The following is a 25,243-nucleotide window of genomic DNA, read 5'->3' as shown; positions in this document are numbered from 1 at the left end:
ACATCCATGGTCCCAAGCGTAAGCTCTGAAACACAATTGACTAGGGTACAACGTACCTGGAGATTTAGCTGTCGTGCACGCGATCGTGTTATCGGTCCATTCATTGTATGTATAGAAGTGACGTCCTCATCATCCTCCTCCTCTTGAATTGGAGTTGTCCTCGACTCGATCTCATCTTCGTCACCCATATATGGCTTCAAATCTGAAATGTTAAAGGTGGGACTAACCCGGAAATATGGAGGCAACTCAGGTGGTAATCGAGGGGGTATCTCAGAGGGAAACACATCCATGTCCTCATCATTCTCCCCCTCTTGAGGTGGAGTCATCCTTGACTCAAGCTCATCTTCTTTTCCCAAATATGGCTTTAAATCTGAAATATTAAATGGTCCAACAGCACGGTTGGGCAAGCTCACTCCAGGAATCAAATCAATCTGGTGCCCAATCCCACGAATGGGAGGAAGTCCTAGAGGTAATTCAGAGGGAAAAACATCTCGGAACTGCTGCAAAAGGTTAGTCACAGATGCAGGCAAAGTGCTAGCAATATCATCAATAGAAAAGAAAGCATCTTTGCAAACCAAGGCATAGCAACAAGCATCAGTAGCATGAGTTTCAAGAAGATCAGATTTAGTAGCAAGCATGACAGGAGCTTTCAATTTAATTTGTTGCTGAATTTCTGTCTCATTAGTTGGTTCCTTATGGGTACTTGCAGCTCTATCTTTATCAACTTGTACAATTTCAGTAAGAGTCAAAGGTAGCAAAGTAATGTTTTTATCTTTATGCCTAAAAGTGTATGTATTACTCCTACCATGGTCACATGCATCAGTATCATATTCCCAAGGTCTACCCAACAAAAGAGAACAAGCTTCCATAGGTACTACATCGCAATCCGCATAATCAGAATACATACCAATGGAGAAATGCACTCGTACCATGTGTGTTACCTTAACCTTGCCTGAATCATTGATCCACTGAATGTGGTATGGATGTGGCCGTGGACGTGTGGTCAAGTCAAGCTTCTTGACCAAATCTGAACTCACCAAATTATTGCAGCTTCCACCATCAATAATAACACGTGCACGTCGATTCTCGATGGAGAAGAAAGTCTGGAACAAATTATGGCGTTGCTGCTTCTCTGATGGTTCAGGATGAGAACTAAGAACACGCTGCACCATGATGCTTCGAAGGTTCACCGTAGCATCAGCACCAAGTATGGCATCATCATTAGCAGCAACATCACTGGAGTCATCATCGTCACCCTCACCGTCGGAAGCACTAATGTAGCCATCATCCGTAGCAATGTATGTTCGCTGACTCGGGCAATCCTTCTTCACGTGACCAATCCCATGACAGCGGTGGCAAACAATACCCGAAGAACGACCACTGGAAGGTGCTGCAGGTGCTGGTGAATTCTGTTTCTTGGCGGGTACCTGCAAAGGAAGGTTACCAACATGTGCAGCAGGTGTCGAGGGAATATGGCTCGAGGCAGGTGTGTGCGTCCGTGATGCAGAGGAGGCGCCAAAAGTAGCCCTAGGTCGATGTTGGCGTCCCTGCAATTCCTTCTCTACAAGCATAGCAAACTGGAACAACTTATTGACAGTGTTAAATTCTTTGTAATCCACAATGTCCTGAATGTCACGTCGCAAACCTGAATAAAAACGGCAAAGAGCGTCCTCATGTCCCTCTACTATCCCACAACGTTGCAATCCCTTCTGAAGCTCAGCATAATAATCTTGAACAGATTTATCCTCTTGCTCTAAACGCATCAATTTCTTACGCAATTCTCTATGATAAGATGGGGGAACAAATCTATCGTGCATAGCTACCTTAAGATCTTCCCAAGTCGTAGGTGCTCTACCATCCCCAACTAGACCAGTCCACTAGACAATAGCAAAATCTTTAAATTCACTAGTGGCTTGTCTAACTTGATGTCGTTCAGGTACAAGGTGGGCAGCAAATTTCTGTTCTATCGTCATCTCCCAATCAAGATATCCCTCAGCATCATAATGACCCGAAAAAGATGGTATAGAAAATTTAATCTTAGCATAAGGGTCATCAGGAGCACGATTGTTATTACCTTGCTGGCGGTGTTGGTGTGGCATACCTTCTGTGTTTTGATGAAGACGACGACATAGGCGCAAATCTCTGGTGGCCGCTTCATCATAATTACCTTCTTCATCAAACACGGCATCATCGGGAAGACGTGGACGAGGAGGTGGTGGTGGCGGCGGTGCTTGTTGTTGCGTCTCCAATACAGCAAGTCTGTCGACGATCTGGGACAATCGTTGATCCAGCCTCTCGTAAGTCTTGCCAAGGTTCATGTCAATGAAGGCATCATGCACTGACTTGTGGACCATCTCCTCCATTTGCTCCTTCAAGAGCTTGTTGTTTGCCTCAAGATCTTGGCGGCTAACACATTCATCGAAGTCTGTAGGGATCCTTGCTTCCTCGTCGTCGCCTGCCATCGAAACACAAAAACAGGAAACAAACGGTGACGGTTATCCCTAATAATCTCACTACACGCTCCTCTTAGGTGGAACACAAGAACACACTCTAATGTATCTTACCAAGCTCTTACAAGTGTCTGATGAAATACAAGGAAAGGATGGTACAATCGGAGGCTGGTTCGTGATACTTACCAAGAGGTAGTGAAATCGCGATTGCAAGGGTCAAATCTGTATTGATCAGAAGATATAGTATGTGGAGATGTAGGACAGGCACAATATGTATGTGAATGTGGAACAAAATCGAGTGCAGACTAGCGAAGTTCAATAAGTGTCTAAAGCACAAGTCACAATTGCTGGCTAAGACGTGTCCTATCGAAGCACAACAAGATAAAAGTAACAAACTAGCAGAATGGCAGTTCTGTAAATAGCGCAGATTTTTCAGCACTAGTAGAAATCAAAGGCGCGTTTCTAAAGGAGTACCAGCAAACGAGCTCGAAATATTCTGAATTTTTTATCACTGATCCAAAATCACAAATGATGGAAGCACAAAAAATTTCACTTGAAACAGAGTTGTATTGTGGCCTAGAGAAAATCACAAAGGATCTCTAAAATTCCTGAAAACACTTTAACAATTTTTTAATTATTATCCCGTTTTTTTTTGAATTTTTTGACCGAACAAAACAGGCCATAGGCCAGTTTGGGTGACCCCAGAATGGAGTCAAGAATCTGCTATAAAAATTTGAGCTCAAACGGAGTACCGAGCGAAAAGTTATGCCCGTTTTATGGAAGGTACCTCAAGTTATGGTTTTCCAGGGCACAAATTGGTAGGAACCGTAGCGGCGGCTAGCGGCGGCTATAGAACACAGGGGCACAAACCTCCCTGGTATAAGCAATAGGTAAGCGCCAGATGATGAAACAAGGAGGGCTGCAATGCAATGCGGCTTGCAACCTAATCTAGAGCTAGCGTGGCGAGAGTTCACACAAGGCGGCTAGCGAGGGCAAATCGAGTAACGTGGTGTCTCGACTTGTAATCTAGGAAAGGTGGATGGGATAGCGGCGGAAACAAATAACAGTGATGGAGCGGTTGAACTACGATTATGACACGACCTAAACCCGCAACAAGACTCGACACGGATACAAATTCAACAAAGCAATCTGAAACGAAATTGCAAGGCTAAACAGGGTTATAGGACAGCGGATTTTTTTGTATGGAGATTATCTGGAGTTATAGGATGAAAAACCTAAACTAAACTAGGGTAAGCCTGATGGTAATACCTGAGTCTTTGAATACCACTTGATAGGAACGGGGGTGCCCGATCTTCCGTCAGGTGAAGATAACTATCGATTTGGTGGAGATGTCACACAGACGATCCGGCTTCCAATCAACACGACTAGAACCCCGCAATCGCAGCACCACTTCTCCTCTGGTTATCAACCGTGCACTGCACAATTGACCTCGCCACGAGGGCTAATTCCTGCCTGAGAATCGAAGACACAAGCAAGAACAAGAAAGAACACAATCTAGAATATTGTGGATGAATGATTAAACTCACAAGTTGGGGTCTCACAAACCGATCTACGGCGGCTGTTCTCGACAGATCTAAACTTAAGCAAAACTCAACCCTAACGTGACGTCGGCTGCTGAATAAATAGAGTATTAGGGCGTGCATGACCCCTGTACTCGCCCCTAATGGGCTCCGACGCGATACACGGCCCAACGGCCCAACAGACGGTGTCGCAGCACCAAAACAGAATCTGAACTCTGACTTGTTTCGACGATTGACGTTGACTCCTGACGAATTTTAGGGTGGAACCAGTTGGGTTGGTTAGATAATCTTCTTATCTTTCCAACCAAATCAAGTCTGTCACAATCGGAGTCCGGATGCATCTTGGGCGTCCATTTTAGTGCAGACTGGTCCTGGAACCCGAGATGGAGTCGCAGCCGAGTCGGACTTGATCTCCTTCCTGTTGTGGCGCCCTTGCTCCTCCTCCTCAACACCTAGGCCTTTTCCAAGTCCTTGCTGGTCCTCTCCAAGGTTCCTAATCATCAAAACATCTATGGTCCCAAGCGTAAGCTCTGAAACACAATTGACTAGGGTAGAACGTACCTGGATATTTAGTTGTCGTGCACGTGATCCTGTTATCGGTCCATTCATTGTATGTATAGAAGTGATGTCCTCATCATCAAGTTAGCTTATTAGGTCCTCAACGAGAATCTATCTATTGGTAATTCGGGTATGATCATTGACCCCGGTGTACAGATAAGCAGGGTAGACTCTATCCTTCAGAGGTTGGATGTTCTTGAAGACAAAGTCAGCAACCACAGCTTCAGCAGTCAGGCCTCTGTCCTTCAGCGAGCAAATCTCAGCAAGCAACACCTTGGATTCGGCTACCTCTGAATAAGTGGGGGACTCTGTCCAGCTGGGCGTGCGAACGTCGGGCTGCCTTCCTGATTGAGAGGGAAGGGACTTGTTGTGATTCTTCATGGTAAACCACTCAAGGCGTCATCCTTTAATGCTGTCCTTGAGGGGGATATCAAGGTATTCGACTTTCCTCCCCCGGTGAAGCTCCAAACTGGCACCACCGACAAGCTGATGCTGTCCTCCGGCCATACCGGGTCGACAATGGTAAAGATACCTCCAAAGCCCAAAATGGGGTAGAATTCCAAGAAAGGCCTCACAAAGGTGCACGAAAATGGCAACTTGAAGAATGGAGTTGGGATTTAAATGTGTAAGATTTAAATCGTAGAAATCAAGGAGACCTCAAAAAATGGAGAAACAGGAAGGGCAAGCCAACGACGCAAAAACGATGGCCTCGTGGGTGTCCTCTGTCGGAACAGTCGCCCTGCGCCAGATCCGCCAAGAACACAGTTCTTTCGGCGGCAAAACCCCAGTCTCCACAAGATGAAGAAGATCGGACTCGGAAATGACAGACATGTGGTTATTGGCAAATGGAAGCTGGCTATTGGGATCGATGGGCGGAATAATCAAAGCAGCAGCACTCTGCCTCTTCCGCTTGGGAGCCATTGCAATCTCTCGGGCGGAGCAGGCAGGCTCGAGAACTCAGAGAACAGAGAAGTGGCGGAGGAGAAAAGTGAGATTTAGGGTTCGGAACTCAAGAAGACACGTCGGCATGAGTATAAGTTGGCTCCATAAGTCGGGCATTACCTCTAAAATGTCAAATCATAACTCGGAAAAGTAAGAATCACAATCATCACTCGAGCATTACCTCTAAAATGTCGGCAAGCCTTCAAGCGCACGAGCAAAAAGCAGGCAACAATGTTTAAGTGAAATAACTGCATTCTTCATTCATAAAAGGGGGGTTCAACACAAACTCGAAGCCGACTCATTATGAGTCGGCCTCTTCTACCCCTGGTCACTACATTACATTACATAACATTACCCTACTACTTACACTACACTACACTACTAACTAACACTACCTTATTCTACTACTACTTACTACTACTACTACTACTATCTAAACTAATATTTAAACCGGCGACATTATGCCACTGGTCTTGCTGCTGCCGTCGTCGCCCTTGCCGCCGTCGCCCTCGCACTTGCCGTCGTCACCATCGCCCTTACTGCCGTCGTCGTCGCCGCTGCTGCCGTCACCCTTGCCGCCATCGCCCTCGCCGTTACCGTCGCCCTTGCTGTCGTCGTCGTCGCCCATGCTCCCGTCGCTGTCGCCCTTGCCACTGTCGCCCTTGTCATTGTCGTCGTTGCCGCTGCTACCGTCGCCCTCGCCGTCACCATTGTCGCCGCTCCACTCCTCGCCGAGGAGACCTCCTCCGACTCATCCGACCCACCGAGCCTGGCGCGCTCGATGGAGCACCAGTACGCTCGAACCGCGGTGGACAGTCCCATGGAGTCGTTCGAATCCTCGGACGACACCATTGGATAAGCAGGAGCGGGCGATCGGTCATACTCGGAGGAGGCCTCCTCCGAGTATTCTGAGTCGCCAAAGTCCTCCAAGGGAGGACTCGGGGCACGCTTGCGCTTGCCGTCAGCATGGCGAAGCCAACCCCTACCCCTCCTACCCCTGCCCATGGTCGGTTGGAAAGGGAGGGAGTGAAGAAGAAGAAGAAAGCAAGTGATCAAAGAACAAGCGAAGAGAACAGTCAGGGCAAGCATGCTATTTATAGAAGCTGGGGTGACCAACCACTTCCTACCTCATTCGTCGAACAGTCGCAAGAATTCAATAAGCAATTCAAGCCGCCTGAAAATGAGTCAGGCAACAGGCGCCGCTTTGCGTAACACGACACTGGTTGGACCTAAGTCAACTACTCAGGCAAATGGGTGTGTCGCCCAGGTGATATCCATAAAATATACGCAATGAATATACCACGACAAAAGGAGGAGATCGGTTGAGATGGAAGGAAGTCCAAATGTGGCTACTGAAGCGCAAGTCTAACCAACAGAAGCATTGAGGCACAGAGCAGGGTGATGTCCAGCTGAGAGCCATCTGCCTCAACTAGCCAGACGTCCAATATGTCACCGATCAAATTGATTTTAGACCTAACAAGGCATGGACAGATGGCATCATTTGGATATTCAGAAAATGTTGATTTCAAAAGCATAAGATGAAGACCTTTGAATGGATTATTTCTAAAATCCACTCAAAGCTCGGAGGCTACACCCATTGGGTGCACCTTCGGTGCACCCAATAGACCTACAGTACCTTGAAGATAAAATGTTGATTTCAAAAGCATAAGATGAAGACCTTGGAATGGATTATTTCTAAAATCCACTCAAAGCTCGGGGCTACACCCATTGGGTGCACCTTCGGTGCACCCAATAGACCTACAATACATTGAAGACAAAATTCTGATTTCAAAAGCATAAGATGAAGTCCTTTGAATGGATTATTTCTAAAATACACTCAAAGCTCGGGGGCTACACCCAACGGTGCACCGAGCCAGAACAGAAATCAGGCCATATAACAAACCCGTAGGCGGGACCAAGAATCTTTGGGCCGATTATTTCAAAATCAACTCAAATATTGGGGGCTTGTGGGGGACAGATATCCCCCGAGTCCACTAGAAGGCCAAAGATCCTTGCGCAAGGCATGTTACCCCGCAGGGCCATCTATTCGTGGGCCGGGCAAAAGCTACTGGCAGAATGGGCCGATCCGAGAGGTCGATGGATCCGAGCCTAGACGGTCCGACGAATCGCGGGCTACCCCAAGAAACCGCCCGACTTTCCCGCGCCTGGCACCCTCTAATGTCGGGCGGATTAGGGATAAGTCGGCGGGATTTTTGGGAGATTGGTTTAGTCGGTTCACTATTATTTAGGAGAAACGTGATCATCATGTACGTATGGAATACCCCACGGTCGTGTATATAAGGCCCCGGGGGAACTCCATCATTTTCATCTAGCTATCTATCCCAATCAACCCCATCTACTTGTCTCGTTAGTTTCTCTCCATTCAGGAGACACCACTTGTAACACGCCACATACATATCCACTCCAGGAAGTAGGGTATTACGCCTCTCCAAGCGGCCCAAACCTGCAGAAAATCGCCTATCTCTCTCTCTCGTGCTCTCAGCACGAACCATCGAGCTACAGTCAACAACACCGTCCTACCCAAAAGCACCGCAAGGGTAACCCTGGGTGTGCGGTCGGACACTAAACCCGACATAGGCCCCCTTAAATTGTGTGTTGTCGCAACGCACGGGCACTATACTAGTAGTTCATGATGAGGGTAAAATATGTAGTTGATCCTTAATTTGTTTGGTTCATAATGTCAGTGCAAGCCGCATATTAGGTAACCTAATAACCTGGCGACATGAATAAGTACCATTATGGCTATCTCGAAGGACATAGTAAAACCATATCCACAACCTGACAGTTGGAAGTTTTTTGGTCATGATAACTATCATTTTTCTTCTAGGCTGTATACAAGACTGACTTCTTCCCAGTACGGGCCAGTGGCTAGTTTAGCATTATTTAAAGTTATGAGAAATTGTTGTAGTTTGCTCATCCTTTTCATGGTTGCTAATCTGCGGAAACTGTTCCATGTCGAAAGCCTTGAGAAGACTATCCAGGATGATTTTCAGAAGCTTTCCTCTGTCGTGTACCTTCAAGTCAGCACAATCAGTCATGTCCTTAACTTTGTGACGCGGTCTCGCAGGCTCGCAGTTGGTCATTTGTGTACCGTCCTAGGTTCTTGCTGACCTTTGCCTTCTTTGTGGCGCAGCTGCTGAGTCATCCGACTCTAGTTCCATACCTTACTGTCGTATGTGGTGTTTCCACGTATCCTCACATTTTATGGTATTTGCAGAATGCCACTCTGATTGATGTATATGCCAACTTGGCATTTGCTGCGATCAAGGGCATTAGATGGGGCTAGGTCGGTGTCAAATGGCTCTACAACATTGTCTTCTACTTCCTGCTGTGCATCATCAATTTTCTCATCTGATATACGCTGAGTAGGACGGTAAGGAACCTCGTCCTTATGCATAATTTTCTTTGTTTGGCAGATGACTACTGAAGTTATGCATGATTCCACCATATAAAGTATTAAAATGATCATTTCTCCTAAATTTTTGTTGTAACCTAACCCAACTTGCCTGAGACTAAAAGACTTTGTTGTTGTTGTAATCATCATTGCCCGTCACACCATTCACATGAGTTATTTATCCATTTGTCAAAAGGATTTAATATCATTGTCTATTTCAATTATGAACTACTTTTATGCCACTGGATTTTCTGTTTGCATCTTCTAGGATGGTCTTTTCTACGCACATTCTCAATCACCACGAAAGCAAAACTGGGTGCTAGGAAGGTCCACGTCATTTTTTCCTGCTCATCGTCCGATGCTCTTTCTTGTTAAGAAAATTGTAACATTTTCTATGATCAAACCAAGGGGTGCCTACCAAGGGACACACCCATTGACATTGCACCCCTACACATGTATATATATCAGGATGTTCCCTGCAATAAAGTGTTCGGTCATTTCTCATTCTCTCTGTCTCTCTTCACTAAGTTCTAACACGTTATCAGCACTTTGCTCTCCACCGAGCGGTTACCGTCGACAGCAATGTCCATGCATCCGGTGTCTATCGGACGAAAAGCGATTCAAAGACAAGTTCGTGGAGACGCTGCTTAGGTATGGCTACAGAGGCTAGTACATGTCTAATGGCTGGATGTTGGACAACAATCCGACACCACTGGAAGGAGATGATCTCGCCGGAGGCTGGGCCGGCCTGGCCGCATGGGCCGCACCTGGCTTGGCTGGGCTGTTCGGCCACATGCCTGGATGGGCTAAATTTACTCATTATTATTATTTTATTTTCTGCAAATTTAAGTACATGACTCTGTGATTGTTTGTATCATAGTTTCAATCAGTATTTAATATCTAAATTTGAATAATGAGACTGCTATGTTATATGTAATTATACATATTTGTCTGTTTTTATTGTGAAAATGCAAACTTGTCAGTGAATTATATTTTTTATTTTACATTTATAATTCACATATTTTTGACTTGCTTATGTTTTTGCATTCTTTTATGTTTGCATGAAAAACATAGCACTTTAATAAGTCGAAACTAAATGGTCTACATGCAAAACGAGGTTGCAATTTCTGGGTAAAAGCATAGGTTAATGGAGTCCCAAGCAATGGCTGCGCTAAATTCTTTATAGAATTTAGTAGCCCAGAGACTGTGCTTTAGGCCGCATTTGAAATGCTTATCACTATGAGGTCTATATCTTTCGAGATGATTACCTATACGTGCTAACCCAAAAAGATCACGGACCAAGCAGGCGTTGCAGGCTATGGAGCCAGGCTAGACGTTGTGATCATGCTTGCAACTCAAAGAGTTCTTTTAATTAAGTTCTACTTAATTAAATGATAAATTCTTGCAAAATATGACACATATCTTGAACTTGGGATTATTCAACACATGATGGAGATCTAGGCTTTAGCTGCAATAAGTTCTTGGAATTTATTTGCCCTGAGACCAAGCTTTTAGACAGCAAAATGTTATTTGCCCATCAGTAAGAGGTCTATATCATATGGTGATGATGATTACCTATGTGTTCTCCCAAGTAGATATGTTGGAGATGTGATGTTGGTTATTCACCTTTATGGTGATTTCCATTTTATTTTTGAAATTTTGGTCAAGCACAGGGTAGTGGAGTCCTAAGCATTGGCTGCGTTATGTTCTTTGAATATATCAGCCCAGAGACCATGCTTTCAGGCAGCAAAAGTTTTGCCTGCTACTGGGAGATCTACTCCATTGTTTCATTACATGGAGATTATCTACGTTGTGTCCACCAATTTTCAAAAATCCTTTGGTACACTTTATGTGATACCTAGAATTCTCCAAGATATAAAGATATGATATATTTTGCGTTATATTACAACATCAGAAAATGGTTAACCCATTTGAAGGATAATTATTTAATAGAGTTTGATGAACTCACCTAATGGGCTTAATTATCCTCAATGTTCGTTGGATATGTTCATTTCATTTTTGCATGATATGGGAATTCACCTCTTCAATTTGGAGGAAATGAGATGCTCTCTTTCTCTTATGGTTCTTATGAAAAGAACTTATGTGCTTTTGCGGCTTGATGTGCAAGCACAATATGAATAGCAAAGAAAATCATAAGACTTGTGGACTTATGAGTATGTGTCTACATTAAGTTGTAGACTAACACTTTGTATTCATATATTTTTCTTTAAAGCAAATATATAAGCACATTAAAAAGGGAAGGGCAATGAGTATGACAAACTCTTTTGTCATTACACTATACGTGATATAGTGTAGTATGCCCAGGCATATAATCTTGTATATGAAATCCCAAATAAATGTATACTACTCATGAAAGCTAAGATATGAAGTGTACTTCAATCTTTAATCTGACATGATAATAGTGGCTTGTTGTGTAAATCGTGATTTGGACTAATCATGTAACAACACTTCTCTTTCTAAGAGAAGACCATTTTGTTAGATGATTTGCTTTTGAGTATTATTCAAATGATCTATGAGATTTGGTATAATCTCATTATTATTGATATCACATTTATTGACATTGTGATATGTTCAAGCTCATGTGATTTGAGTTGAACAAACTCATATGAATTTGAGTTTAACAAACTCATCGATTGGAGTTGATCACTCATGTGATTTGAGTTGAACAAGCTCATCGATTAGAGTTGAACCAACTCATCAAGGGAGTTGAAGACTCATTGATTTGAGTTGTGCAAACTTGTACGGGGATTCTTCCAATTGAGGAAGAAGCATGCAATGTGGAGAATTGAGCCACAAACTCTATAAGTGGGGAAACAAAATATTCTCATAATTCCTTTGGAAAGAGAAAAGGATATTTTTGACAATCGCTTCGTGCGATATCATGATATGTTATTATCATATCCCCTTTTGGTATTGGAAGTATCAAGAATGTGTTGATTGATATCTTACCATATTATAGTGATATCCATATAATTCCTATCATGGGCAAACACAAGGTGATAGTGATGGATATTGCATGTGTTTCTCGGAAACATTTGTTATGGATTGTATTCCACATACATCCTCCCATACAAAGTGTTGCATATGTTATAACTTTTCAAGTGATGATACTTACCATGCTGGGTAAGATTGAATTGGTCATCCCATTGTTGGGATGAAATGAAAAGTTATGAACAATTCTATTGGTCATGTTTTTCCCATAAGATGGATACTTGATGAGTATCATCGAAAATGAGATTTTAAGTCCCTCTTATCTTAAAATATGATCTGAATCGGTTAAGTTCTTTGAATTGTTTCAAAGGAACGAGTGTGGTCCATTACAGAGATTGTATGGACATTGAAGGCTTTATATGGTTCTTTGGTGCATCTATATGATGACCTCAAGTGTGTCCTTCGGACAACACATGACCATTAAGCAATAATGTCTCAAGCTTGAGCACATTAGCCTCCACACTCACTACTGAATTTAACAAATGTGCTTACAATGGTGATTGTTTGTCTTGGTATTCAGAATGATATCCATAAAGGATATGATGAATCTGTGATAGATTCGAATATTTCAGATCATTAATGACCATCAGTAATGAATTGTCATTTCCAACTGGTTATGGTTGGAGTTAGGAAGTTTTGCACGCCCCTGACTTGTGATTAACTGCATGTACAAGTTCCCCTATGGTTTTTAGTACGTGGGAATCCGTGAAAGATTTCCCATGCGTACATTAGGTATGTTCCCAATCTCACCACCGCAGCGTACATATATGGGCACACAGAAAACTAGGGATCTATGTGAGAATTCATTCTCCGTCGATCATTAAGTTTTAGAATCTCTTCATGAGAATCTATTTACGGCTCGTACGCTTGCTTGAATCATGAGCTTTTCCAGGTATTAGGGGGAGATTTCGAGTACCAAAATGAATGCCAGGAAATTATAATGAATGCAGTAAGCATTCAGGCTCAGGATCATGTACTAAAACTGAATCTTTAGGTTCGAATGATTTGCAAGAAGTTGCAAACTGACTGCCATATGCATTTACTATGAGGTGTCACTCAAATTAATCCTATGTATTAACCTGAAAACGCCCAATGCTCTAAAAGAAAAATAGAATAGAAACACAACTGCTTCTGGATATCTCTACTAACTATTAAGGGGGCAGTGTAGACTGCCCCCGCTCCTACCCGCACGCGCATGCCCCGCATGCAACGGCCGCACGCCCCGCACGCCCCGCCGTCCGCCGCGCTCCCACGCGTCCCCAGACGCCGCCGCGAAACCGTCGCACGCCCGCGCCAGCGAATCCCGCACGCCCGCAACGGTCGTATCCGCCGCACGACCCACCGTCCGCCGCTTCCCCCAATCCCGCAAAGGCCGCCCGCAACGGCCGCATCCGCCGCACTACCCGCCGTCCGTCGCACGACCACTCGCCCCAGACGGCTCTGCGAAATCACCGCTCTCGCTCGCCTTCGCTTCCACCATCGCCTCGCTCGTCTTCGTTTCTGCACAAACAACATCGACGCATCCGCCCACGCGCGACGCACGCGCCCCGCCTCCAATGCCCACCTCCGCAATCGACACTCGGACGGCGAAGACGCGGCGGCACAGGATGACAAGTTGGTTGGCGACTTAGCAGGTTTGCCTGAACGCAGAGACCCTCTACTCTTCATCGTTGCTCCGCTCTTCGTCCACACGCTCTGATCCGATTCTGCCCATGTCTGCGCACCCAGATCCGGCGCCCGCGCCCATGGCGACGCGCAGGCCCGCCCGCCTCGCTCGCCTTCGCTTCCACCATCGCCTCGCTCGCCTTCGTCTCTGCCCAAACAACATCGATGCATCCGCCCCACGCGCGACGCACGCGCCCCGCCTCCGATGCCCACCTCCGCAACCAACGCTCGGACGACGAGGACGCGGCGGCACAGGATGACGAGTTGGTTGTCGACTTAGCAGGTTTGCCTGAACACAGAGACCCTCTACTCTTCATCATTCCTCCGCTCTTCGTCCACACGCTCTGATCCGATTCTACCCATGTCTGCACACCCAGATCTGGCGCCTGCGCCCATGGCGACGCGCAAGCGAATGCTCCTCAAATTTGTCATCGTCGGCAATAGCATGTGCGGCCAGCTCCCTGTCCCTTTCAAGACCACAGCCTCTCTCTATCTCTTGTTTTGTTTTGTTTTGTCTATTCGTTCGTTTGCTTGCTTGGTCGCGTCGGCTCCTCACTGACCCCTCTTGTGTCTCCTTGTTCGTAGGGTCGGCAAGACCTCGGTGATGAACCAATAAGTCCGCACCTCTCTGATCCCTCGAATAAAGTCGCAATCCCAAGGTCCTCACTGTGAGGTCCTTCCTGTTCTTCCATACCTGCTTGACACCATCAAGCTCCTTCCAAAATGACTCATAGCGACCTGGTAGGCTGAACAAACACATGGTAGGCTGAACAAACACGGCAAAGGTTAGAAACCATGAAAAGTAAACTCCTGAATGGCACAAGTTACATATTGCGTACAATTGCAGTTCCTAATGCTTTTATTAAGTTTCGACATGCCATTGCATTTAGACAAACAATTATAATCATTGAAACTCTGCTGCTATCATTACAGATTCTCATTTGATCATTACAAATTCTCAGAGTATGTGGTGGGAGTTTTGTTTGATTATTTCCTATATCGAGTAGTGATTTTATAATTTTTTGTGAGAGGAGAAACCAAGGGCTTCATATGCATTGTGCAGCCATAAAACTACTAGATGAGCTAACTTTTTATAAGTGGAAGGATGATGACCCTCAATTTGAATTCAACTGTCTTTCTTGTGTTAAGGAGATATCATGCCCACTATCTAATAAAATATGTTTTGTATGCCTTTCTATACAGTGATGTAGTTAATATTTTTGCTAGCATGCCTACTTTCTTTAGTTCAGGAGCTATGCCATTGATTGTTACATTATGCTCACTTTTATTCATAGGTTGCTAGAATACAGAAAATAACTGTTTTGATGTAAGATTATCCTCCACCCATATTTACCCATTCTTCTAAGATTTAGAGTCATTTTTCTGAAAATAAAAGCTCTTGGTCTGGATTTCATGTTGATTGTGGAGCAAGTCTACCAGTGACGATGGAGATAGAAAGAGGGAAATTAAATATATGTTACTTGCAATTGATTACCAATCAAGAAGTTAAACCTAAATTCACTTTTCCTATACCAAGCCTTGTTCATAGGCGCGATGCCATGTCGTGAGCCATTGCTGGTAGACTTGGTCCCACTCCCACATGACAGTGGATGTAAATGAGTTGCAACCATTGTGCCTGTTTTTGTGAGCTTTCTAATTCTGAAAATATTGATATTATTGCTTAGCTGGATATGTTTGGATTTCAGAAAGTTTCCTTTCGAATCTTTCTAATGCAGGTGCAACCCACTCTTATTGGCAGGAAGCAAGTTTTGTCAAATAGCGGTATTGCAAGTATCTCGGTTGTGTTGATAGCATTAGTCATTAGAGGGATAGATAGGTGTTTGGATTCAAAAGAGTCAACTCTTGTTATTGCTCTTATTGATGGTGTTATCGGACATTATGCTTGCTGCAATGGAGATACATGGTCATCTGAGCTCGACATTCTTTGTAAAGCTGAGCCACGAATTATCACAACATTCAAGGTGTTGTTAAGTCTTTTTTATGATTGCACAAATCATTAGCAAACATATAATTTTTCACTATTTCCTTTTGATTTGTTCAGAGTGCGGCAGGTTACCATTGGTGGTGTAACCATAGATGGGCTTCTTGCAGCAACAACTCGATTCTCGATTAGGCTTGCATTTGTGCTGATAGGATTTTTCACCACTCAATGTGCTCCTGATGTATTCTAGAACCAGCTGCTAGCTATACCCTTGTCACAGCTGCCGACCTATGTGGAAGTTTGATGGATTCCTTCTTGGGCGCAACAGTTCAGTATAGTGGGTTCTACAGTGTTCACAAAAAGGTATTACAACCAAACTATTTGAAAATTTTGCCATATCCTTGTCTCCTCTGGTTTTGAAAGCTTATTCTCTGCTATGTCATGCTTGTTTTGCTTAGCGACTAAAGACTCCACAAAATATGAAAGTAATTTTTCCTAGAAATTGCAGACAAGTGTGACAAAAACATGAAGACTAGCCGCAACAAACATGATTCAACCATATTTCTCTTTTCTAACATTGATGAAATTTTCTTCTGATATCTACATTGCCCAAATTCTGAAAAATCTTCTCTAATAACTAATTATCACTTTTTGGTTGGTTATCTTCATGAAGGTTCCATATGGTTGGTCTCAACTTCGTTGTATACGAGTCCCTCAAAGACTAGCTAATCCAGACAAATTCATTTGGCCTTGCAAATGACAACGAGATTCACGTAGTTACAAGGCTTGAGTGCGGAGCTGTGGCTGGAACCATTGGCCAGACTGTTGCATACCCTCTTGATGTCATCAGTAGAAGAATGCATATGGTTGGTTGGAGCCATGCTGACTCTATTGTTATTGGACAAGTCAAAGAAGCACTCCAGTACAATGGCATGATCGATGCATTCAAGAAGACCGTTCGCCATGGAGTTGGTGCTCTATACAAGGGTCTTGTGCCGAACTCAGTCAAGGTAATCCTTCTAAGAAAAGTTTAAAACTGGAACAAACTTTTGATGTTGCCTAACGTTAGCTGGCAAATTGTTTCTAGATTTCTGTCAATATTTTGTTCTGTAAATTCTATGTAGTTTGTTTCTAACATCCTGCCCTTGTTTTGTCGTCTCGAGGTGGTGCCCTCAATTGCCATTGCATTTGTGACTTACGAGGTTGTGTAAAGGATGTGCTAGGAGTAGAGATTAGAATATCAGACTGATCAAGGAACCGACGAGGGTAGTATTGGTCATTTCAATTTCTATTTTTATAGGTTTTGGGAAGTTGTGTTTTTGTAGGCAGGGTAGGTAGAAGGATATGACTGTGGCTCCATTCAAAATCAGGCCCTTTCTACCCATGTTGGATATATACCGCTACTGGCTTTAGGTCTTAGAATTGTTGCTAGATTGTGCAAAAATAATAAGTTGGTTGTAAAGCTTTTAAGCATCTGTCTAACTCATCAAAAGAAGTCTATTCCTTATTGATGTACCAAGATTGAACTTAAAGCGAACTGCATGTTGCTAATAGTTGATTCTAATGATTTTTCTTTGCCTATGTCGTGTTTCACTTTCACGCGGTTGCTGGTGATTTTATCCCACATGACCGTTCAATTTTTTAGAGTTCTGTGCTTGATGTTCATACAGAGCGTTTTTTGAGATATCTGTTCGCGCCTGAGAAGAAACCTGACATAATCAATGGTCTAGCTGATAAGAATCGTCCCTAGCAAAAGGGCCTCTAGAGGTCGGTTTCTATATTGCTTCTTTAAAAATAATTCGTGTGATATTATAATGTTCTCTCGGCATTAATTTATTCTATTTGAGTGGGAAGATTTATATCAACATTACATGTTTATATCGTTAATATAATATTATTGTTCCGGTAATATTTTGTCATGGATTTTGCTTATCATAGTGACGTTTGTCGTTATATATTTATATTTTATACTAATTTTAGCTTTCCTGGCAACGCACGGTCAAATACCTAGTTATTATTGCAAAAGGAAGAAACAGAGCGGAGCGAAAAGCATCCATCCGTCGTGGACGAGCGGGTGGATCGGGTCACCCTTGTGCCTGACGCACTGACGGTCGTCTGATGGATCGACGCCCCGCGCTCCGTGCCAAGCGGATGCAGCCACCACCAACAGCACCACCACGGAGCGCGGGGGCGGGGCCCGGCACCGAGCGGCCGCGGCGGACGACAGGAGGACGGTGCGCGTTGCCCCGGGACGGCGCCCGTGCCTCCCACCCGATCGGACAGCCGCGTCAGCGCGCGCACGCGCATCACAAGAATCTTACGAACCGCGTGCCGTTGCTCATCGCCCGGCACTCAACAGCACCGCCGCCCGGGGCTGGATCGGGTGGGTGGGGACTGGGGGCCTGACATGGACGGAGCGAGAGCGAGCGACGCTATAGAAGCCTGTATTTTGCGTGCAGAAAATAGCATTTATTTACTTCTAATGCCCTTTATAAACTGTTACCCGTTCTCCGTTCCCAATCATTTCCATGACTTGATCCCGATCGCTGTGAAAGTTGTCCGTCCAATGTGACCGGGTTCCCTCAGTTCCAGGATAGGAGGGAGGACTCAGCATCGTCACTCACCGGTCGACGTTTCAGTCACAGCACAGCACAGCACGGCCACGCTTGTGGCCGCAAAAAGCGCAACACGATACGGCGTTCCTTGCTGCCTCCGTTATCCAGTCCAAGTGTCCAACTCGGCAGGCACAAAAAAAAACCCGACGCGACGACCAGACGAAACCAAGCGCAATTGCCCGCCCCAGAAAACATGGACCTCAGCCGCATAGTTTTATTAGTTTATCCTGGAAGGCTTGGGCTTGGGCCGGCCGGTTTGACTCGGCGGCGGACGGCGACGCGCCGACGTGTCTCCGCCGCCCCGCTCACATCCGCCCCCGCGCCATCCGTCCACGTGTTCGCGCCTCTGGAACGGACTCCCCCGCCTGCACCTTCTTTTCCCTCGCGCCGCGGCGCCCGTTCTTTCCGAGTCCCGCGGATATAACTACAACCAGCCGCCCCCTTCCTCCGCAGCTCCGCTCCCCTTCCCCCCTCGTTTTTCCTCTGCGCACTTTTTCTCGTTTCCAGCCTTCCAGGCAGCCACGCCTCGCCCGTTCTCGGATCCCCTCCAAAACGGTCAAAGCCAAACCAGCCAAATCGCGCGCGGCGGCGGCGGCGACGAGAACGAGACGGACGCGCGCGCGCTAGCTGAATCAGGTCAGGAAGGAGGAGAGCCGCCGGCGAGCACAGCAGCAATGCCTTACTGCGAGGTGGGCAGGTACGCGGACGGCGACAAGTGGGAGGGCGTCCGCGTCTACTACCGCCGCTACGGCCGCGGCGCCACCAAGGTGCTCCTCATCATCGGTACGCACACCGCCGGTCTCTCCTCTCCCGGTCCTCGGCCCAGAGGAGGAAGAGGAATCCTGTTCTTTCTCCTCGTGTTGTTGTTTAAAGAATGCTTTTTCGCTGAGAAACGGTTTGGTGTTTGGTTTGCGATCGGAATCGAAGGGTTGGCGGGGACGCACGACTCGTGGGGCCCGCAGATTAAGGGGCTGACGGGGTCGCTGGAGCCGGCCGACGACGAGGCCCTGCGGCCGGACGAGGAGGCCGCCGGCGGCGACGGCGACGGCATCGAGGTCTGCTGCTTCGACAACCGCGGCGCCGGCCGCAGCTCCGTGCCCCCGAACAAATCCTACTACTCGTGAGTATCCCCCTCCTCCTCCAACAGATCCAAATCCTCCCTCGTCGTCGTCGGTTGCAACGATCGGTGGGCCGTTCCGTTCGTTAGGTGTCGCAGGATTGCTTGCTTCCTCGCCTTGCGATTCAGAAGGACCGTACACGGGGATTTGGTGGACGACATCAGCTGCATGTAGCTTTCGACGAGAAAAATCCCACATTTCGCTCCCTTTCTGCCACAATAGTTTTTTCCACGAGAAAAACGAGTGACGGGGAAGAAAGAAGGGGGGAATCATATCTTCCATCACGTTCAGTTCACGCGCTCATGTAAAAAAATGGGCGAGCATTTGTTTTCAAACGTGTTCTTTTGTATCTGGCAGGACGGCAATCATGGCGACGGATGCCTTGGCCTTGATGGATCATTTGGGGTGGAAGAAAGCTCACGTCTTTGGCCACTCCATGGGTAAGTCCTATTCCTATTGTGCGTCTTTCGATTCTGAGACTCTCTCTCTCTCTCTCTCTCTCTCTCTCTCTCTCTCTCCAATGTGTGACCTTTATTAGGCATTGACCCTGTTATCTGTGTGCAACCAGGTGCCATGATTGCTTGCAAGCTTGCGGCGATTGCGCCTCACAGGCTATGTTCGCTGGCATTGCTTAATGTCACTGGAGGTGGCTTTCAGTGCTTCCCAAAGGTACTGGAGTTTTGATATTTGCATACATATTTGTGGGCTGAATACGTTCAATGCAAAGGAAATGCTACAAGAGACACCAATTATTATTTTCAACTATTCGTGGCACGAGCTAAGCCTCTCCCTTCCTGCTTCTGTAGGTAGATGGGCAGATGCTTTCTCTTGCATTCCGTTTCTTAAGGGCAAAAACACCAGAGGAAAGAGCCCTTGTGGACTTGGAAACGCATTATACGAAGGTAAGGAACTAACGGTGCATCCATTATAATCCCCCGTTTGATGAAAATTAGTTTTTTTTCAGATCCATTGCATTATATGTTTGATTTAACAATGCAACTATGCAGGAATACCTTGAGGAGACTGTTGGGTCGTGTACCAGAAGAATGGTCCTCTATCAAGTGAGTGATATGTCATGTTCTGTCCCGAGACATTGATTTGGGTATTTTGGCTGACGTTTGTTGTTTTTACACATTATTTTTCAGCTGTCCCATACCATTGGATCATGTGATTTGGATAGGTCGTCTTTTGTTATGAATCTGGTTCTATGTTGTTCATACCCTTTTAGAATATAATCATATTTGTATATGTCCCATACTCTTGGATTATGTGGTTTTGATTTGGTCATTTTTTGTTCTGATTCTTCCTGAATGGGTCTTTTGTTGTGAATATATGGTTTTGTGTTTTGCATACCCCCTCTTTAGAATATAAACATATTAGTAGGTAGACACCAGAATGAAGACAACATACATACATGCATCAACCTATTCATGGAAGGTTTATCTGTACCGTGTCTTCTTTCAGGAATATGTGAAGGGCATATCGTCGACAGGGATGCAATCTAATTGTGGTTTTGAAGGGCAAATCAATGCATGTTGGACTCACAACATGACTACTAAGGAGCTAGATACAATACGATCTGCCGGCTTTCTAGTTTCAGTTATTCATGGAAGGTTAGTTTTGTTAACAGTGGATAATCTTGTTCAGAGAATGGTGCACATGCATTTCATGTGGCTTACATTACAAAATTCAGGTACGATATCATTGCGCAATTGTGCCATGCAAAACGTCTAGCAGAAAGCCTTCTTCCTGTTGCAAGAATGGTAGAACTTCATGGTGCACATCTAGTGAGCCATGAAAGACCAGACGAGGTAAAGTGAGAACTCTCATAAAACAGCAACATGTGCCACTGAAACATTAAGGGCATTGATGTGATTGGTTGTTTTGCTTATTTGCTTAATTAAACTGAAACTCCCCAAAATTGCTAAGCAATGAAGGTAACATCCCAAGCTGTGGCTTTGCAAGTTTCTCAAAATTGAGCTAGCTAACACTAAACTTTTGTCTAACCAAACTAGGAAGGAGCACCGAATGAGAAATTTCTGTTGCAACTTGTCCATAGTTGCTGAACGAGCAAGATGCCAGCCATCTCAGTTAACTGAAAGCATATTTCATCACCTAAACGTGCAACAGAATACCAGAATTGCCGAGTGAACTAAGACGACACCAGACATCTCAGTTATCCGAAAGCATCATCCATCACCTAAACGTGAAACAGAATACATGTTGCTTTTGAAGGCAGCTGTTCCCCATTACTAGGTTTAGCATGAAAAGACAGAATTATAGGATCCAATAGGTTACCAAAAGTTATAACGAAACCAAGTTGCCTCAAGTATCTAGGTATGTGGCTTACTGGCTTACCACATGCTCAAGCATGGCACACATCTAGGGAACCATGAAAAACTAGATGAGGTAAAATGCGGACTTCAATAAAACAATAGCGAAATGTGCCACTGAAATGCTAGGAAGGACATTGATAGAATCTATCGATCTGCTTATTTTCTTAAACTGTTGTATAGTGGTGCAAAATCCCAAAAATTATGGCCAACAACGAAGATAACATCAAAAACAGTGTCTGTCTGCAAGCTTCTCCTGAGAAATTTAAGCTTTCTAATGCTCAAGTTTTGTCTACCAAACTAGGAAGAAGAATTGAGTGAGAAAAATCTGCTGCACTTTTGTCATATATACTGAGCGAACTTAGATGACATCAGACGTTGCAGTTATCTGAAAGCATCATTGGTCACCTAACCAAATGTTACTCTTGGAGATAGTTGTTCCCCATTACTAGGTCTAGCAGAGAATAACGGAATTATACGACACAATAGGTTACTAAAAGTCGTATTTGGGATCAAGTTGCCTCAAGTATCTAGGCATGTGGCTTAGCACGCACTCAGCACAATACTTTCTGGTGTTTGCTTCTCTCGCTTGGTCACAGTCTATCATGAAAAGTTCAGTAGGAACTCATGTAACCTTCTACGAATTGCAGGTGAACAATGCACTTATGGATCTGATAAAGGCCACCGGATCTGCGATGAAACCTGAAGAGTGGTCAGCCCAGCCTGAGAACACATCGGGTAAGCTTAAGAAGACTAAACACCTCCGATTTCTCTTCAAGGCTAACTGTTCTGGATCAAATCTCTTACGCTGCGTCCTCATCAGAGACCGGGGCACTCATTTCCGCGAGGCCCATTACCGTCACGATGCGAACAGATGAAGGTGCAAATGCTGCCGTAGCAGTCTATAACTTGCTTGGCAAGCTGCAACTAAGCTTTCTTTATCTCATAGGGGTGATAGTCATGGGGTTTGAGCACATCAGGAACATTGTAAGGATAATGAAGCCAGCAAGGGTTGCACCAATTGACTCGTGAGGTAAATAAAAGGATACGCATCCTGCTCCCTCGATTGCAATACCAAACAAATTATTATTTGCCTTGTGGCTTCGCACCTACTGAACTTCCTCTGATTCTGCAGGACCAAAATACGTGTAAATTATTCTTTGAGACCTTGTTGTGGGAGTCGAGATGATACTTTTTCACTTCTCCCCCATACCTGGAGATGATGATTTTAGAGTAGCATCTCCAACACATGTGAAACTCTTCGGAGGAAAGGCCTGCTCATAGTGGCAGAATAATCCGACACGGATAACACTGAACAAACAGTGCCCGCCTGGACAGAAGTGTCTGGGCCACGGTTGGTGTATGCACATGTACCTGTATAAAGAGTATCTGTAACTTGCTGCTTCTATTTCACGGCCACATGCTGTGCTGGTGCTGTCCACCATGCTTCTGTACCATACTGAAATTTCAAAACCATTCTTTGTTGCTCATTTCCGTGTGGCTTGCTCCGCTGTCTGTTTTCTGCAGTAGCAGATGTAGGTGCTCTGAGTGGGTTATTGCAGCAGCAGTTAATCTGTTCCGATCGAGCTGACATCATCATCTTTCTTGCAAAGACATACACTGCGCTTAAGCGGCCGAAACGCTGCAAACGTGAAGATGCTGCAATACATTTCAGCAAATAGTAGCATAGGGTAAAACTGAAAAGCGAACGAGAGCGGCAGCCACAGATCTGGGTTTCACGACGTACAACACGATAATATCCAGGGCCTAGACGATCTGGCTGGGACGGCGTGCCAACCTTAAGCCTTGTTCGGTTAATCCCGTTACCCATGGATTGGATGAGATAAAGCCTTGTTCGGTTAATCCCGTTACCCATGGATTGGGTGAAACCTTAAGCCTTGTTCGGTTAATCCCGTTACCCATGGATTGGATGAGATAAAGCCTTGTTCGGTTAATCCCGTTACCCATGGATTGGGTGAGATTGAAAAAAATTAAGAAAGGATTTGACTTAGTTGGGATTTAAACTCATCCAATCTCACTCAATCCATGTGGATTGGGAGCTAACCGAACAAGCCCTTAGTGTGTCTGTAGGACACGTTAGCTTTAGGGGGTGTTTGGTTAGAGGGACTAAAGATTAGTCTCTAGCTTTTTGTCTCATTTAGTCCCTTTTTTACCAAACACTAGAACTAAAATTTGGACTAAAATAATTTAGTCTTTAGTCCTTCGCATATGTGCTAAAAGAGACTAAACCATATTAATTCCATATTTACCCTTCATTTAGTTCAATTGTACTAATAGCAGGAGAATGTTAAAAGTCATTTTAGTCTTCTTATAAGTCATTTAGTATATTCTTACTATTTTTAGCCCTATAACTAAATATGTTAGGGACTAAACTTTAATCCCCTAACTAAACTTTAGTCCCTAGACTAAAGAAATCAAACATAGTCTTAGTTCACTAAAGAGCATACGGGTAAAACACCTGAAATGACGTGCGTTATCTATTATCTCTGCTAGCTCGCGGACCATCCAGATCCAGTGCCACCTCTGATGTTCTTATCTGACGGCTCAGTGCTCACGTAGATGGTGCGGGCTGAAGAGGACTCCATGGCCCGGTTGAGCTTCCTAAACAGAGGGCTGACGGCGTCCTCCTTCCTTGTCCTCCTGTTGTTCTTTCATTCAGGTCTCTCTCATCTTTCATCTGCATGAACGGCCGCTGTGCTTCCATGCCTGCGCTGCGCTGCGCTGGTTAAATAGAAAATACGCGGTCGTGTGGAAATAAGCTGATGCCTCTGCGCCCTGCTTCTTCCATTTTGTCAAGGTCCGTCCGACACTGAATGAATTCTATAGTTTTTGGAGAAAGAATGAATATATCCTGATTCCTGAACCCCGATCCACAACCGGGAAAGGGCACCTTAGCTGATGTATTGACGTCAGGCGACATAAGCAAACGGATCAAAGAAGCACGCCGCCAGTTACGAGACGTGCTGGTGACCACCCTTACACACACACAAACTAAAAACACCACGCGAGCAGCGGATCCAGAAAGATACGGAGGATGGACTTATTCCTTTTATTTTCTGTATTTAAAATCGCATTTTTAAATTTCAAGTATAAAATTATAGCAGAAACTTAAGAGGGGCTTCCGGCTTCCGGCCTCCGGGGACCGTAGCGGGGGCTCGATCGAGCCCGGACAGCGGCCGCCCCGGTGCTGGATGCGCCCCTCTCATCTCATGAGAAGTAAGCTAGAATGAATTGGTGTTACAGAGATAGTGCGGAGGAGGGAGGGCTAATAACCTTGGCAAAATCAGGGACTCAGGGTGGACGGCTGCGCTGCCGCTTGCCGATGCCTGGCGTCCGGCGACGATCCACGGGCCACGGTGTAGGGTAAAGCACTTGCGACACGCGAGGGGAAGCCGGCGAGGAGGAAGAAGTGCCTCTTCTCTTCTACGCGCGCCGAGCGAGAGAGAATAGGTAGGTGAAGAAGAGAGGAGAGGAGGAGAAGGGTGGCCGCGCGTGCGGTCCAAACAAGGCGGGTGCAGCCGTGCAGGTGCTGCAGCGACGGTAGATTCGCTCGTCCGGGCAAAATATTCGCGCGCGCGCGAGGAATATTCCAATTGGCAACTCTGAATATGCCGTCAGCCTATCGGTTGGA

At 45.3% G+C, this 25,243-nt stretch overlaps 1 protein-coding gene and 1 long non-coding RNA gene across 8 annotated transcripts; one reads left to right on the top strand and one right to left on the bottom strand.

The window, feature by feature from the left end:
• The first annotated feature begins 18,353 nt into the window (after window positions 1-18,353).
• On the top strand, window positions 18,354-23,081 carry LOC100281755 (uncharacterized). Of its 7 annotated transcripts, NM_001411883.1 has the most exons (12): window positions 18,554-18,923; window positions 19,068-19,260; window positions 19,616-19,698; window positions 19,827-19,927; window positions 20,065-20,160; window positions 20,266-20,319; window positions 20,723-20,871; window positions 20,952-21,069; window positions 22,242-22,329; window positions 22,415-22,471; window positions 22,541-22,624; window positions 22,727-23,079. In NM_001411883.1, the coding sequence occupies exons 1-11, from the start codon at window positions 18,815-18,817 to the stop codon at window positions 22,621-22,623; spliced, it is 1,131 nt and encodes a 376-aa protein (NP_001398812.1). In that variant the 5' UTR covers window positions 18,554-18,814; the 3' UTR covers window position 22,624; window positions 22,727-23,079. The 7 variants fall into 7 exon arrangements, 6 of the variants coding, with proteins under 6 accessions (XP_020397707.1, XP_020397704.1, XP_008654931.1 ...); XR_004851787.1 differs by having other exon boundaries at window positions 18,354-18,923; window positions 22,242-22,471; window positions 22,727-23,081; XM_020542118.2 differs by lacking the exon at window positions 22,415-22,471 and having other exon boundaries at window positions 18,354-18,923; window positions 22,727-23,081.
• Window positions 22,624-25,042, bottom strand: LOC101027216 (uncharacterized). Its single transcript, NR_169068.1, has 2 exons — window positions 24,886-25,042; window positions 22,624-23,250 (listed from the first exon to the last, which is right to left on the bottom strand). It is a non-coding gene; the product is annotated as an uncharacterized lncRNA (long non-coding RNA).
• Window positions 25,043-25,243: the final 201 nt, after the last annotated feature.

The sequence above is a fragment of the Zea mays genome, chromosome 8, assembly GCF_902167145.1.
Source record: "Zea mays cultivar B73 chromosome 8, Zm-B73-REFERENCE-NAM-5.0, whole genome shotgun sequence".
In the NCBI taxonomy this organism is placed as follows: Eukaryota; Viridiplantae; Streptophyta; class Magnoliopsida; order Poales; family Poaceae; genus Zea; species Zea mays.
The sequence above is the reverse complement of the archived record's forward strand: the minus strand, read 5'-3'. Positions and strand labels throughout refer to the sequence as shown.